General features: G+C 34.7%; 1 protein-coding gene across 3 annotated transcripts in view; it reads left to right on the top strand.

The window, feature by feature from the left end:
* The window catches only part of LOC125060139 (visual system homeobox 2-like), a 66,186-nt gene that overhangs the window by 14,807 nt on the left and 33,388 nt on the right, over positions 1-17,991 (top strand). For 2 of the 3 annotated variants that reach the window (XM_047664894.1, XM_047664892.1), the window contains exons 2-3: positions 5,753-5,806; positions 15,270-15,290. In XM_047664894.1, coding sequence (XP_047520850.1) covers positions 5,753-5,806; positions 15,270-15,290 — 75 coding nt within the window. The remainder of the gene's footprint in view (positions 1-5,752; positions 5,807-15,269; positions 15,291-17,991) is intronic. The other variant, XM_047664893.1, reaches the window with a different exon arrangement.

Genomic DNA, 17,991 nt, shown 5'->3' with positions numbered 1-17,991 from the left:
CTATTTATCGTAACGTTTTCATTATTCTATCGCCAAGTCCGTTACGCACCAAGAATGCTTTTTAAAATTGGGGATCGGGCTCTCTTGCCTTTCATCTCCCACCATGAAGACATTATTTTACACTCGATTACGTGCTTTGATAACATTGTATCTGTTATTATGAAATTGTTTAAAGTAGTACTAGTATTAATAAATAAGCTGTTATTGACTACTAGGGAAGTTCTCATCACGACCTGAATCTCAGGAGGCGATCGGTTTCCAAATACGCATATGGTGACAATAGACCACGTAAGACGATCAGCACAATGCTGCCATCCGAGAGGAAGTGGTGATCCCTCGTAAGCCGGGAGGTGTGGCGCCTGTCACAATATTGTGCGCTTTATTGTCACTTCTTTGTTGGCAACATTCCCGCCTGCAACAATTCTATTATGCTTCATAATAATGTAAGGGTTATCGGGACTATTATTGTTAAAATTATGGATGTATAATTTACATTTATGGTGAACTATAATCAACAACGAAAACTAAATCGAAATCCAAGAGTTGAGTATTATTATTTCGTCAATTTGTTGTTTTTGCGGGACCAGTGGCAAGTTTTTGCCTGTTCAGGGAAACGTATGTTTATGTAGCGAAGTGCGGTAGCTTTGCCACTCTCTCAATAATGTGTACCATTTTTTACAAATAGGTGTAAAAGTGTGATTTTAGGACGCTATTGTTCATTAAAGTGACTCGCAAATGGCTGGAGTTGAGTTTTATCGTTATGTTATTTTAATACAAAAAGTCAAAATGGGGTAGATGACAACCCGAGAACAGAAGTGATAATCAGAACAATATTTTATCCATCGATATAAGCCGAGTAAAAGTTACCACCCTCTTTAAAGTCGATTTTTTTTATCTCGTAATCTCGAAGCATACAATTTTAACAAATCGTTGAAAACCAAGTAAAAAATATATTTCTAAGGGATGTATTTTCTCTCTCTTATCAATTAGTTGTGTGGTAAAACAAATGAAAAATAGATATTAATAAAACCACAACTCGAACACGTTTTGAAGCATATGAGCTTCATGAGATAATAAATGAATATCCGATATATTGTAGGGGATAGTTAATTGAAAGCGTTCTGTCACTAGGACTTGTAATCCGCCAAGAATGCGACGATACAACCCCACCAGCGCAGCCTGACCCTCCGTCCCGTGCACGCCGGTCGAGGCCGGAGCTCAGGACTCACTGGCGGGTGGTAATACCGTCTAATACACATAGCTATTTCAATTACTAGCCCTCTGCATGCCGGCAGCTAATCCGCCAACAAAAGACCGCTTATATTTGAAGTCATTTCTGTTTAATTGAAATTTTATTGCGGACCGAAATACGAAGTGGTGGCTTAGCCGCGGTTTACCTTCCGAGCTACTTCAGCGTAACAGACAATTTAGATGCCCTTTTTAAAGTGGCCTTGCTTAGCTCACTTCGATTTAGCGATTGTTGCAACTGCCTGCATTCTCAACCTATTGAATTATCGTAAAACGTTATTATGTTTTTTTTACTTATTTTAAAAAGACACACTAACGAAAAACATTCAGACACTTAGAGAGAACACACAACCTACAAAAAACACAATACGTGCATGTGCATCAATGACAAGTGTTCACAACAACAACAACAAAAAGAGAAAAGTAAGAATATAATAAAAACAAACTAATAGATTTTAAAAATTTCATAAATGTCTTCTTAGCAATCGTTAATGGTGAAGGAACAATGGCTGCAGCATAATACGCCTGAAGACATGGAGACTGTCATAAAATGGATCAGCATCACATGTACTCGAAGCGTCGTTTACAGCAGAAAGAGATGTGTTTAGAGCAGCATTACAACCGGCGTTAGTCCTCACTGCCCAAACGTAAAAATAACTGATGTTTCTTATGTTTCTCTTCAAGAGAAAATTAACTTGATTTAAAACATTTGGTAAATCTACCAAGTTATTTAGAATTTTGTAAATAAAGATAATAATTAAACGTCAATATGTTTATTTCCTTGGGAAGTATACAGTAGTTAAGCTGATAGTGACATTCCTTCAATCTGTAAAAAGAAAAACACACGTAAAATATTTTTCATTAATTATCGTCAATAAAATTGTGAATACTTAGCTATTATCTTAAAATTTCAGCTCAATTAGTTATGTAATAAATATCTACAGTAAAAAAACGTAATTATTACAAAATAACATAATGGTTTTACATTCCATCATACCCTATGTTAATATAAACAAGCAATTTGTTTTGGCCTCATATGTAGTAAATATAGTATTTTTTTAAATATGATTTCTAGGTAATTCTCCGACTATGTCGTCGGAGGTATTAAATAACTTATTTTTTCATAAAAGGTTTCCCAAATTGCACACATTATAATGCATTGTTAAATAACTTACGTATATATGTACAACTTAAGTAAATGGTATTGGTAGCTCGGATGATTAAACACTACTACCTATTTCTTTTATTGGACACTCGGTCAGGACATGTAACACCGTCTCTTCAGCTGTATTACTATAACCCTGAACTTGTAAAGATACGACAAGAATCCACCGTGACCTGTCAACATCTGGGTAATCAAACTCGTTGGTTCAATTAACTTTAATTAAAATAACTTAGTTATTTAATTAATACATTCTAAATCATATTGGTATAATCCTATACTTCAGTAATATCATAAAATAAAAATTAATAAATCTGTGGCGCCACAACCTTTTTAGGTCTAGGCTCAGATTTCTGTATCATTTGTTAAACTAATAGGCAAGTAGGTGATCAACCTCCTGTGCCTGACGCACACCGTGGACTTTTTGGGTGTAAGGCAAGACGGTTTCCTCACGAGGTTTTCCTTCGCCGTTCCAGCGAATGGTAAAAACGCAAATATAAAGAAAGTCCACTGGTGCACATATTGGGGATCGAACCTACGACTACAAAGTCACTAGGCCAACACTGCTCGATATCATACCAGGTTTATTTTTTCTACAGCATAATTGTATTTCTGCAAAACTGGCGCAACATTCATTAATATTCATCTTTTTACTGTGAACAAAATTAGGTATTTTATAAAAGGATTTGAACTAACGCAAACCTCAGTGTCAAACCAAACGATGTTAGGATCGGTTTGCATAATAATGTCAATCGGTCACCGAGATATAATTATAAACTTTACCAAGTTAAAAACTCGTTAAACCCGCGAATTTGTTATAAAACGGTAACAACTTTGTAACCGACCCTCTTGAACTTAATCTAAGCTCAACTATACTCATTATTCGCTTTGTAACTTTTCATCGGCCGCAACAGGCATTCTTGCTTACAGTGGGGAAAACGCCCAAATCCCACTACGGCTGCACAGGCACTAGACTGACCTTTCAAACCAGCTGGCATGTGAAATGTCAAGTTCAGGTTTACAAATGATTGCAGTCAGTTTCCACCTTGATACCCGTCTTCTCTAGATGGGTATCAACTTCTACCAAGGAACTGCCAAGTGCTATCCATTAATTGTCTAAAATGCCTTAGTTAAAATATGAGTTAGGGTTAGATTTGTATTCCTCTTGATGATTCAGTCAAGTAATGCCTTAAGAAATATTAGGTCAAATGACAATACTCGACTGACTTAAGTCTGTGTCAAAACAAAATCCAAAGGCATTTATTCATCTAGGTACAATTTGTACTCTTATTCATGTAAATTTACGCCATCTCACTATCTTATAGCGGCATTAGTGCCCACACATTGTTATCGCCTATGTATTCTCGAACTAGGTAATTCCTTTTTTATTAGGGTTTTCTTGATGTAAATTTAAACTTAAGTAGCGGAAAAACTTTTATTTTTGTTAATGCGCCTGCGTAGCATAGCATATCGTTGTTGTTTAATACGCTGTTACGCTGTAAACGCTAATGATAAGGTTGCCTATCTAAGGGCGGTGCGTGCACTGTGACATCATTAGCGGGCTATCAGCGGGTCGTTAGCCGCCCATCTTGTCGAATTGTCATTCTCGTCACGTCCGGGTGCCGGCCCGCGGCGCTTCATTTTAATATTATCACACCATATCACATAAGTAATTAATCTTGAGGCTCTTTAACTTTCTAAAGATTTATTTAACTTCTTTAAAAAAAAAAAAACAAATTACAAATACAGTATAAAAATAATAAATAAGTCAAAAGGATTTTTTTTATACATGATACAAACATTTAGTTAGAAATTATACACATGTATATTTATAGTTTATACTCACATATATAGTCAGTTTGCTCGCTCACGTAAAGAAAGAAAACTTTCTTGCGGGGATGAAATGTGGTATTCCTTTACTTAAATATAAAAGATAATATAGAATTTTGCGCCTCGTAAGTACCCTTATAAGTGATGTCGATGATCATCAAGACAATAGCTCTTATTGAAAGAAAATAACATGCGCAGGAGTGCGTGCTCGATAAGTCAATGGGCTGATTATGGCGCATATGCGGCAAAATGACAACCGATGACAGCAAATTAACAACGCTCTATATAGTTTTTTTATTAAAACAATATGCCGTGTATACATTATATACACTATATATGTTATTAAACAAGCGTTCTATTGCTGTGCCATATAGCTTTGTCCACTCTGTCATAATGATTCTATCAAATAATTGAATGAAATGAAGTAGCCGGTGCGTGGTAGACCATACACCTCCTCGTACATCCGAACTAGATAAGCAAAGTGAGATTAAGGAAATTGTTCTTTTGTAACATTTCATATATATACAATAAATATATATGATATTCTTATTATTTGTCACCATTTAATAAATCTGTGTTCATAGAGCGAGACATCTGTTCAGGTATAAGGTTGTTCTTCTATTGCTCAATTTTTATTTCTGAATTAGTATCTGAACTACTCACAACTACACTGTTTTTGGGTCAATCTATTTATATGGTGAAGTATTAAATTGCTCCATTCGCCTTGTCAGACAATGCGCAAGAGTGTTTTCACATAATTGAGGAAGTGTTTAGCAGCCATTGTGCGCTAACTCGTGAAATTGCGCAAAAAAGCTCGTCTTAGCTTTCCATTGTCCCGCTAACGTGAGCTAAACCGTCTAAATTCTCTCTTTGTTCGTTTCTTTTTATCTGTGCTGAAATCGGACACCGCGACATGTGCCCGCGTCACTGTCTCTGTGTTCTATTCGCTCGATTTACTTTTTTTAATTGAAATCTCTAAGTTTATAGACCAATTTGGTATAAATTAACAAATCAATATTGAATTCACGATTAAATTTGTAGCCTCGTTGTTATGTTGTCTCTAACTATCATTACATTTCCGCTATAAGGTTTTACGAAGTTTTAGAAGTACGTTTCAAGATTATTATATACCTATCCTGTTATATTTTGTGTTATTGCCATTTATTCATTCTTCCATATATTCGTATAAATTATAATTAACGTCCTTGTAGTTACACTGATCATTTTTAATAGGTATAAATACGACGTGGTTCACTTAAAATGCAATGAAATTTGTACTTTGTTTATTGTGCACCTTGGACATAGATAATAATTATTATTTACGTCTAATCAATTAAGCAATTCCTAGCCGTACTTTTGTAAAAGCAACGAGGTATTCCGTAAGCTAAATTAGATAATTATAGAGAAAGGCAAAATAAAGCAATTTGCCAGTGCCGGGCGTCCCCAGGTCCCAGCAAATTGAGATTCCTGTAGGAAGTGTTAATTGTTATTGAATGAATGCAATTCTTGCAGGCTTCCCGCAAATGAAGTCGCCCTACAGTCCCTCCGCGCAGCACCACCTCACAGGTCAGTAATTTATCTTAGTATTTATTTATACATTTAATTAATGTGAGTAGAACTTCTTGTAGTTGGTTTTTATGAGACTTAGAAAGAAACAATTTTCACGACAGTTAATGTTTGTTTATTTTTTTTAATATCACTGACACTAAATTTGACAAAAGGTGGTACTATATTTCCGGTTTTGATGGCGATTTGTCTTAAAATATTTTTATTTGGAATCACATAAACAGTCAAAGTAAAAAATCATTTATTCATTTAGGTAACACCATGTACACTTATGAACGTCAAAAAATAAATAAACATTAAATGCTTTTAATTTAAAAAAACTTACTGCTTTTGATTTATGAAATGATAGCTTAAGAAATGTTTTTAATCCTATACGGTTTTTGTTTACTAATATTATTCAACATCCAATTAGATACAATCAACATAAGCATGAGTAGGTTGTTTCATATGGAAAAATTATATGAACAAAATACATATACCTACTTAAAAAAAGAATACTCCTAAAACTTAATTATCAATATTAATACTTTAGAGTTAAATAGAATGATGATTCTATTTTGAGCAGTAGGGATAATTTCAAAATAAGTTTCCGAACACAGCGCTCCCATGCGATTCCAGCAACACCTACCATACCGAGTGTATTCCTAGGTCAGAACTAATATCGAACAATACACGCCACTGATTTAGGAAAGTGGCTGCGGGGTGGTCTGGCGAGGGGGCAGGAGGGGGGAAGCCCCCGTGTGTACCCGCAGCACTCCCCTCGCCTTTGTCTCTCAGTAATGAATCCGCCAAACACCAAACGTCACCGCGCAGGCTCCCCGCTCCGGGCCAATACCATAAATCATAAAACTTATTCTACATCCGATTTTGAGCCCTGATTTACTCTCTACAGAGTTGGCTTTCCCGCGCACCGGATGTGTTTATTACAATATTTCTGGAGGGTGAAGAATTTGCTTAGGTAGGACGCGAGGAAATATCCTGCACGATGCAAATTAGAGGAAATAGTTCCGGTGCTCGAATTACGTCATTAGGTCTCGATGCGCGGCGCGCACAATGCCGGCTCCTGTTTGACTTTGCAATTTCTTTCAGCCAACGAATCTTATTTTGATAGATATATTAAATATCAACTAAAATAGGACACCACAACAGTCACTCACTCATGTCAAATCGGAATTTCTAAAGTAATAATAAAAAACAAACCGGCTGTCAAGTGATCTATGGAAGTTATGTTATACCTAAAAGCGTATAAATAAATCCAAATAAATTTTGTTACTGAATTCTACTTAAGTATTTAAGATTTGTTGGAGAAATGACAATAAATGTTGTTATGCCTAGTAGAGTTCTATGCGGATTGCATCAGTAGAAGTCCTATATTGATTTGAAAACGTTGAGGAACGTATGTGGCCATTTCACGTGTGTTTTTGCAACCCCAGCGTGGTTTATGAAAAGCAACCTGCCTGGCGAGGGCTCGGCAGCCATTTGTAAAAAATTGCCGCCATTTCTACGCGGGAATTTCATATTTGGAACGCCGCGGGGTGGAATTCAGAATTGACATTTCCAACAACATGGCCGCGCTTTTTTATTGTTCCTAAAACAATGAAACCCGATGCTCGTTTCGGCAGCTATTGTTTAGAAAGACGCCATTTTTAATTTGAAAATTAGGGTATATCTGATATATCTATTTATATTTATATATATAAAGCATAAAAATAAAAAAATAAAAAGCAATTAAACTACAACACCAATGACATTTCTAAAAATACCAAATGAAATACTAAGCATAACAAAATTCCCTCATGACTAAATCACCCACAACAACCACTCCACTGACCGACAAATGCTTTTATAAGCATTATGCATCAAATCCAAAAAAATGTATGTAAATTAATTAATAAAAATAATTATAAAGTATAATCTTTATGAGCGTAGTAGCCTACGCTCGCGTCTACGTAGCCTCGTAGCGCCTCTACGCTTGTCCCAACTTATAATGAACAGTACGACTGATAGTCAAAAAGTCAAACGGTCAAAAATCATTTATTCATGTAGGTAACACAATGTACACTTATGAAAGTCAAAAAAAGAAATATACATTAAATACTTCTAATTTTACATTTACTGCCAGTTCTCAAGTCAAAGGCGTAGAACGGAAGAGAAGAGCTGGTAATAAACTCTCCGCCACTTTTATTAATCGCCAAGTTTTTTGTTTTACACAACGTTTGTAAGGAGCTGCAACCATTACACCATGTTCTACATGACAGCTTAAGTAATAAATAATAATAAAATAAATTAAAAACAGAGATTTGTTCTCTATCAGGATGAAATAGGAGCACGCACTTACATTCTCGTGGGAACAACACGCAAAGACATAGTCGAACCAACTAACATCACCGCATACACGAATTCAAGTACAACCAGTCACCACAAGAAGAAACCGTTCACGAGTATGACGCATGACCAGCCATCGGCCCCCTCAAAATATTTAGATAGACTCTCATAATCGATAAAATATTGGAAATTGAATTGATTTTGTATTGCTGCTGATATAGTGTATCTTCTTAGATATTTTGATGTTTTCGTCAATGGTTTATCACGATTTGCTCATGACTTAAAAAATAAGTTGCATTCCCATCTTAGAACAAACAAGACGGCAAAACCGTCGTAAACAAACGTCGTGACAAAATGTCATGAAACTAAAAAATAGTTCCGTTCGAAGTGTCAAAATGACGGTTTCCACACTAGCAGTTAATTCAGTCATTATTAACCGACACAACGTTATCTATTACTCCTACATTTGTTACATTAGGCTTACACAAAATTGAGCTTTATACTAAAGGAATATGGTACATTTCGGTTTACACGGATAAGCATGGTGTTGGGTTTCGAAAGCGCCGATGTTTTCTCAGCTAAGTGGAGCTGTAACAATAACAAGTATCGGGACGTATCGAGTTCTGTTCGGCGTCCTTTCATTTTACAGCTCTTAATTTTTGGCTTTGCTTATTAGGGCGGCGCTTGTTAATTGTTCAATCTATTTCTTGAATCAAAATATTTAAATGTTTTGACAAATAGACCAAATAAATAACGATTCAAATAAATGGTTTAAGCACTCCGAGGTTACTATAAGTATTCAAATCACTAAATTTCAAAGAATCTAAACTATTTTAGGTAGTAAATAATGTACTTAGAAAAGCCTTGCTGGTGGCCTCAATTAATTCAAACACCAATCATAAGTCTGCTACAGACTGAGACAGTTTGTGGATGATTGGTTATAATTTATAGTAATTTGATGATGCAACTTTTAATAAATGAAAATTAACCTGAGATTAAAATTACAAAATATAACATATTAAATAATTGAAAGGTCTACGTTATAACCGCGGTAGCTACATGTTCTACGCGCGTAGCACTCTCCTCACAAAAATTATTTCGATTTGTTTGACATCAACACACTAATTAAACAATTTACTATTTGCTAAGCTATAAAGAAATCTAAAACCTAGCAATTTTTCTAATTGATTGACTTAAATAACTAATATTTGTCGAAACAGCGCGACACGATTCATATAGTACTCTTGTAGGGATTTGAGTCTCAAACTATGCGTTTCTAAAAAGGAATTGATAAGCAAAATTGTGTGCAAACAATCTCCCCTAGCTGTGCAAGTGATGCACTAAGCAAACCGAGAAACAAGTGCCTAGTAAATATACTAAATTGCCAACTAAACGTGTACAATTTCTTCGACATCTGCGCATTCGCACGCTACCAGGAATGTTTATTAATTCATTATTTAGATGTAATAAATAGTTGTTTTTAATATAAATAAATGAACATATTCTTTAGAATAGAATTTTACAAAAGATGGCTGTCTAAAAGTAAGAAAGAAAGCGTAGATACGTGCAGTATCTTTGCACAAACTGCGCTAAAGAACTATGCGATGGAAGTGTTCTAAACAATAGAGAAATATTATTTTCGAAGCCATTTACACATTGTACAACCTGATTACACATTACTAAATGTGTGAATGTTAAATACTAATTGTCTATACTAATATTTTTTTAATAACAAATAAAAGGATGATTACACTATCTCAGCAAATTGAGTTACATTAAAATGAAACTTCGGATGGGGCTAAAAATCACTTTGCTACGATAATTTAACGACATTAAGAGGAAATATTTCATGAATTTACTTTATGGTAAATTATGTTTGTATCATCCTTTCCTTTGCATGCAAATGTGAAATGTTAAAAATGCTATAGCAATGCTTGGGATCTTACAAACCTTACCTTCTTGAAATTTGGTAGATTGCATTGTCCATAAGGAATAAATTACTAATGTTACGTTTATATATCTAGTTGAAGTTATCAACTAATTTTCTAATAACTGAAGATTTAAAAGTATATTTTTATATTTATTTTACAAACCATTCATCTTAGAGTGTTAAGTTGCGTGATCATTAGGTACTATAAAGTACTTTAAATACATTTCAAAAACTAAGTAGCTCATGATACTCTGAATTTTCTATGAATTTTCACTCTGAATTTTCAACTTGCACCAAAATACTTATAATACTGATATATGAATAAAAAACTTAAAGTAAGTATTGGTTAAATATTTGTTGTGCACCATCGTTTCTGAAAAAATAAACATAAAACTTTCTTATTTATAGCCATATTTACACTTGGAGGTGTTTTTTATATAGAAAACTAAGATCATGCACTTATTGATATAATTGTCTTGTTAGTAGTTTTACTAGAAATAACAATTTTCTATTAGTGAAACTAATTACGATACTGATATTTTTACATAAAAGTGAATTAGTAAGAAGCTCAAAGCAATACAACAAAGAAATTAATTCAGCGATGCTAACAATAATATTTTATGATTAGAATCATCCCCCCTCTTTCACCCAGCCTCGATCGAATAATGATTTAAGTGCCAACCACAGTTTTGGTTAGTGAATAATCGATCTTATTGCTTGTGTCGTAAGGGCGGTCGAACCGCACGAGGGCTGGAAGGCTTTTGGCAATATTAAAGGCCCATTAGCAATTATAATGGAGGCGTGAGTGCCTCATTACGTTGTCAGAAACGAAACTACGCTGTGACACCTAACCTGGATCGATTTAGTTATTGTCGAAGGAATATTGTTAACCATTTTCTGACGGTTCAATTTATGAGAACTAAAGGTTTATTTTTGTTGGTTCATTGATTTCGGTAAATGTTTTCCTGTGACAGTTTTACACAGTTAAACACATTTGATACAAATATTATTAAGAATCTTAAATTCGTGATGTATGAAACGAGAGCCGGAAAAGTATATACTCTTAATTTGATTGATATTCACTACATTTGAAGTATATATTCAAGTTTATAAAGTAGATTAATTCTAGTTTTAAATTATGATGTATAGAGTAAATGCGTATGTTTATTTAGTTCGAAACTCGTTATTGTAGATTCAAGTTTTCGATGCGATGCATTTGGCATCAGGAACGTATTCAAAATTCAAAATTTCTTTATTATTTAATATCGGGAGTCTGAAGAAGTGAAGAAGTCTAGGGAGACTTGTATGTACATTAGGTATAAGGGCAGGTTCTTATTCATACTCTTATACATTAACATATTCATAAATTTGCCGTCGAAAGCGTTGCTTCAAGTCCTGTAATGAAGTCGGTACAATATCTATGAAAAAGCTTCTTCGAGTGAGGTTAACGTTATTAGATGTAGATAAACGCATACAAAGGATGCGTGACGCGTCAGACAGACATGTGTTATGAATAATGTACGCACTAGAGACCTGTATGTTAAACGACGTTACCGGAGGGCGCAGCGCCCTCTACCGTCGACCTCTTAAGATACAAATTTCAATCTGCTCAGACTACATGCTACAAGTTTATCATACCGTTCGATTAATTAATTAGGACATTATTTTATTTTTGCTGTCAAACATTACACATGTCACAAGGAGGATAATCAGATACTTATGAATTAAAGAAAAGATATACCTACATGAGTGAAAATGACATAAGAACTTAAGAAGCCATTGCGCTAACCAGATCCATGCAAATTCCTCACAATGGAGTAGCCCGCAATATTGCAGAACGCAACTCACGAGGGGACACTTGTATTGAAGAAGTCACATGGTCCACCTCGGTTCATCGGTCACTTTATCATGATGATTTTTTTTATAGAACGGGGGACAAATGGGCAGGAGGCTCACCTGATGTTAGGTGATACCGCCGCCCATGGACACTCTCAATGCCAGATGGGGTCGCGAGTGCGTTGCCAGCTTTTTAATGTTATCTATAACTTAATAGTCATCTTAGATTGTAATAAAAGATGAGAGAATTCTATCCTTCCTAACTTTTGCAATAAGAAACCTTTTTGAGTTCCATTTGTGATATGTTGTAACACAGCACAATCGAAACATAAATATGGATTATTGGAGAGGGCAGCGTGGGCGAAGGTTCAATGTAGAATTTTAATTGGCACTCGTGAGCTGGGCGGGCGGCGCGCCAGCACAAAGCTCTTTGCGATCGCCCGCGCCGCCCTAATTAGTTGCCGCCGCCTGCTGTAACACCACGCGATTACATTATAACAACTGATTACTTACAGCTTTTAAACACACTACATCTTAGTTAGATTTATTAGTCATTCATGTATGTATGTGAATCTGAAGTATATATGTATAATAAATATATATATATAGGAATACTTAAGACATAGACTGAACCGATCTGTTTTGTACATTTCATTATTGAAAACTTTATTAGTTTAAAGAAATGCAGTGATTCTCAAATAAAGTATGTATGTTTTATGTATAATTTACACACACATACATATACATCTAGTGGCTCTAAAATAGTAACACTGACATCCTTAAGAACTTTGAAGTTATCAACTTCAGTCAGTGTCAGTGGAATTAAAAGTATTTTTAGCCGCTTGAATGAATGTAATTCTGCATATCGTTAACTTTGGACTTTATTGACATGTATTATTCAATGCATCGTAAATATAGATTGCTATATTATAAGAACAAGCATAATATGTATGATATTCATTGATAGGGACCTATACCCACCCTACTAGAAGAGAGTAACGAAATAAAATCGCTTATGCCGATATAATTCCTCTCTATAATTTTGACACTTTGTTTTCGCCAGTGAAAGAAGTGGAAATAATCGATGCTTCAAAGCTTATATTTTTTATAAAAAGCTAACAAGCATTTAAAAATTTTGCACGAAAAAAACAAATTGTAACAAAATCTAATTTAGAAAAGTGTACAATAAACAAGGGAGGGAAGCGGAGCGCACGCAGTCGGCTGTGAAAATATAATGGCCTGGTAATAACATTATAGCTTTCTTGGGTAGGGGGAAGCAGGGGGGGGGGAGGAGGAAGTTTCATTCTTCGCCCATTTCAACCCTGAAATAAAGACAGCTAGATTAGGATTTTGTGAACTCTAAATCATATTTGCTTGCACTTAAATTTACCGGATAATATGCACCTACTTTAGAAAATTAGTTTTCAAATATTCTGCAACTGTGGTTTTTAACCGTCCGCGCCGAGGTCCCAAGAGGCCCATAGAGGATACACTTAGTGATGAGGTTCGGCCATATCACGAGTTCAGGGGGCTATTTGATGACACGACTATTTATTTTTGAAATGGTCTGACTTCAGCTAACCGATAAACTAAATAATTAAATATTAATAAAATTATGTAGTTATTAAAGTTTGTTTAACATGAACCGACTGACAGAAACACATGTTGTCAGACAATAGAAGTAATTACATCGCATGGCTACAATGTTGACAAATTAATTGAGCCATTGTTCGTTTCTTCATAAATCTATTAAGTTTAATTAATTGACAATTTTGTTAATACATTGCGTAGTTAACACATTAGTGACTTGATTGGCATTCAATTATTTTAGTCTTTTTACTTTACTGGGAAACATTGTTTAGTTACCTATTGTTAGGCAATTAAATATATTCACATATGTGGAACATATTACTGTATTACATAATACATTCACTTAATTATGTCTTGTTAACTACATGCAATAAAATTAAGTTACATTTAGTCATCAATACATCTATTGTTGCCTAAAATACAAGTCTACAAAAAATTATTCATAACCAGAAATATAATACCATTTAGTAAATTTGTGTTTAATTAAAATATATTGCTGTTTTATAAAACTGCGTTCTTTGGGAAATATCAAGAACTCAACTAAAACACTTGATTTTAATCATGTGAAATTGGCAAATCTTTTCTGTTCTTTATAGTGTCTTTTTTTTTGGAAAATAGGTGTTTAACATGATTATAATACTCGAAAAAGGAATCGGCAAATATACAAGGTTTTTCAACAAAATCAAATGCGAGGTATCCACAAGCAGTTCGATTAAAACTAAAGTTACTCACTAAGTCCCATCACAATTTAGAGGATTATAATATAAAAACATGGTCACACAAAGTCCCGGCTAAGTCTCTTGGTTTTTTACATACTGCCCAGTATTGGCTTTGAATAGGTAGGTATACTTATAAACTATTTATTTAGGGACGATCACAAACTATCATATTGTGTGTAACAATTTAATCAGATTATTTCGTAATGAATTGAATTTAATGGGAAATAATTTAATCAACATAAACTAATTTTAACGCTAATTAGAGTATCTAGAATATTAACCTACATAATAAGTAATAATAAATATATAAATAGAAAACTAAAATAAATTTAAAATGTTCTTGTGGCAGTGTACATTTATGGCTAATTAGTTTTTATTACAATAATATAACCAACAAATAATGTGTTATACTGATAAAAAAGAATATACTTAATTAAAAGTTATTTTCATTCTTTTCATTGTTATATTTTAAATTCTATTTGAGTGGAAGATGGCAATGATGAGCTCAAACACATTTGTCGACAAATATTATTTATAATTCGAGTTATTCGCATACAATCGCGTCGACCTCCAATATTATAAACGTAATGAGTGAATTCATAGCGGGTTGTAAATTCGGGGTAATTTGTAAGCTCTGTCCGAGTCGAAGCGAGGCGAGGGCACAAAAGGCGCAGATCACAATATCAGACAAAACCGGGGGCCATACAAGTGTTTTTGCTCCATTTTCTTAACGCCCGGCGTGTGAACGAAACACGATACGTCTCAAAAGGTTTTCATATCGCGGAGTACGCTTCTATTTACTTGAGTACTTTGATTTTGTTAAATTTCGCCTCGGGCCCGCTCCGTCTTTGCCTATACCTGGGACTGGGAGACCTTCACCCGAGTTCGACTCCGTTGCGTAATATGTATGCATGTATGTGTTTAACTGTGTGTAGATTTGTGTTTTGAATTTTTTCTTATATACAATTTAATGAAAAGAAATAAGATTTTACAGCATCTCGTATTGCATTTTTGTTAAATGTTTGCTTTAATTGTGTTATTTTGATTTGTTTCATGTATGTAGCCGTCCGACAACTTTACTCAGGTAAATTGCTTTTTTATTAATCCAATAGTTTTAGAGGGATGCACTAATTTTATAGACTTTTAGTTGCCGTCGTACTTATGATTTGGAAAGCTGAAGACCTAGTTACTTAGGTCTATGTACTGCACTACCATATTTAACATGTGTTTAATGTTTACAATTTCCGTTAAGAAATATTTGTATTACAGTATTATACATTGAAACATAACTCTCCTTAGCTAAGTCGTGTAAAGCATTTCGTATTTGGTGTTGTGGCAAATCAAATATTGTCGGTGTGGGCGCCAAATTGGCTCGCTGCGTGGAAATTGGCAATTTCTTCCTCTCGCGCCGCTAATTGTATGCGCTCTTCACGCGACGAATTGAAATTTAATGTCATTTTTATGTCTCAGAGATTCGCCGAAATAGACAAGCGCTTTTCTCGACCAATTAATTAAGTTTTATTTCGTAAACATTTACCGTTTACTTCACAAAATATTCAACTCTCTTTCTATGACAATGACCCAAGATTTTAAGAGACGAAAGAGAGAGAGTAATTCGGTTCTGTTATTGTTGTTACATAAATTAAAAGTGCCAAAGTTCACCGATTTGCCTTAAACATTGTTTGGCATAAATAACTATCAACAAGACAAGCAGCTTTTCTTTAATTTTGGAATCAAACTAATTAGGGGATTCGTCTCATCAGATGACACGAGCAAAAGATCTGAACGAGGCGGCGCGGTCTTCGCGAATACTTATTTAGTCATTAACGAATACTTAAAACACTCGTTCATTAACTTCAATGCACTCGAAATACTTTAAAACCCCGAAATTATCCCCTTTCCTTTCACGTCTCCTTTCAATCGTTCGCCGAGTCGAGTGTCTTCGCTGTCATTACGCCGAGGTGTCTAGCATTCAATACACGAGTACCGATTTCGCACCTCAAATCAATTAGGTCTCGTCTGTCATCTCTTTGTGCGTCTTAAAAAATACTAAACTGCCAACTATTTTAGATCTTTTTTAATTTTCCTCTAAATAATAGATAACAATATTTTTACTTAACATAAACCGTCGGTTGACTAGAAACTTAAAACTATTCAATTTACTATTGTAACACAGTGAATATATAATATATATGTTTATGTAATAGTGCCGTATATTTTTTAAAGTTTAGGTCTATGAAGTCTCTCGATAAAAATTACTAAAACATAAATAATAAAAGGAAGTAAAAGAAAATCGTAACCCAGAAATGTAAGATACATCACAAATCGTCGGATGTGATCTGCCGTAAACGGTGGAGTTCAGGTAACAACGTCTCGCTTCACAAATAAATCTAATAACATCACCGAAGATTGCCGAGAATTGGCGACGATTGCCGACGATTGGCCCAATATGACACACTCCAGCTTTGAGATACTTTTATCAAATTTGCTGATATCGCTGTCTGCTGTCACTTTGCTTCATAAAGTATATCTAAATTAGGATTATTCAATGATTTGTACATCCATCTTGTATCCAATGATGCCTACTAAGTTCGACATCAATTAACTTACAGCCTTTTAAGAGTCGATTAAATAAATAGCATTTTTTTGCTGAAGGTATGCTTATATTGTTTCAACTCTTGTTGTGCTCAAGATTATAGAAATATGAAGTATAGTGAACCAGGCTAGAGGCACCTGCTTCACAGTGGCAAAGGGGTGTGACCGCCACCAAAAACTGGCGAAAATAAAAATAAATCCGTCGATTATCAAGAAGGAGCAATTACCAAATAATTACGCGGCTCGAATAAAAGGTCGGTTGTTTGTTATTATGTGCAACAATGTAAAGTGGCAGGCGCTCTCGAGCCGAGTGGCCGACCCCTCCCTTCCCTCCCTGCCGCGCCCTTCTAGCCTCTATCACCGCGGCGTAAGGCCGAGAGTGGGGTGCGGTTCGCGTGCGTGGTGACGCATACATTGAGTAGAGGCTTGCGTAATGATCTTACGGTAACCGACTTATGATCCGTTCTGTTTAGCTCGTTATGTCTTCGGTTTGTTGCTATTGATTTCCGATATGGAGCTGGCTGCTCGCCAGGAGCCGCCGCTCCGCTGTGACGTCATACCCGGTCTCTTACAGGATACCGGACGTCTACTGTAGAGTATGAATTTTAAATAATATCAACATTTACCTAGTTGACGAGTAAAGTAAAAAAGCTTATTATGCTTAACCAATTATTCAATTATTGGTTAAAAATATTAATCCTCCATCTACCTGAAGTGGTCAATCATCCTGTTATTATGAAGCCGGACCAACAATTTAAAGTATGAGGTTGTTGGTCCTTAAAGTAGTTTTTTTTGTATTCAGAAGATTCAACATTATTTTCTTTACTGAACCGGATTTCTTATGCCTCTGGTTTCGCTTTTCGGAACAACGACAATTATTTAACATTCATAATTAAATAGGTAAGTACTGACTTGTCTATTTACTTAGACGATGCACGGTAAAAAAGTAATGATGAGACAGATACAGTTATGAGTCTGCTAGAGGTAAAGCCTCTTGGGGTTTTACGCGACTTCTTTGATAATCTGGATCATGATATCGATGTATGATTAGTTTGCCAGATCATGAATTCTCTGATAAAATATCAAACAACTAACCTTTAACTTTTTGTTTTGATTATATTGTACAACAGTTATTGCCGTAAATTATGATTTATATTTGTCAAGTTAAATCGTGTAAGTGCAATTTAAAA

Source organism: Pieris napi, chromosome 21 (genome assembly GCF_905475465.1).
Source record: "Pieris napi chromosome 21, ilPieNapi1.2, whole genome shotgun sequence".
In the NCBI taxonomy this organism is placed as follows: Eukaryota; Metazoa; Arthropoda; class Insecta; order Lepidoptera; family Pieridae; genus Pieris; species Pieris napi.
Note: the sequence above shows the minus strand (reverse complement) of the source record. Positions and strands in the feature narration are given on the sequence as shown.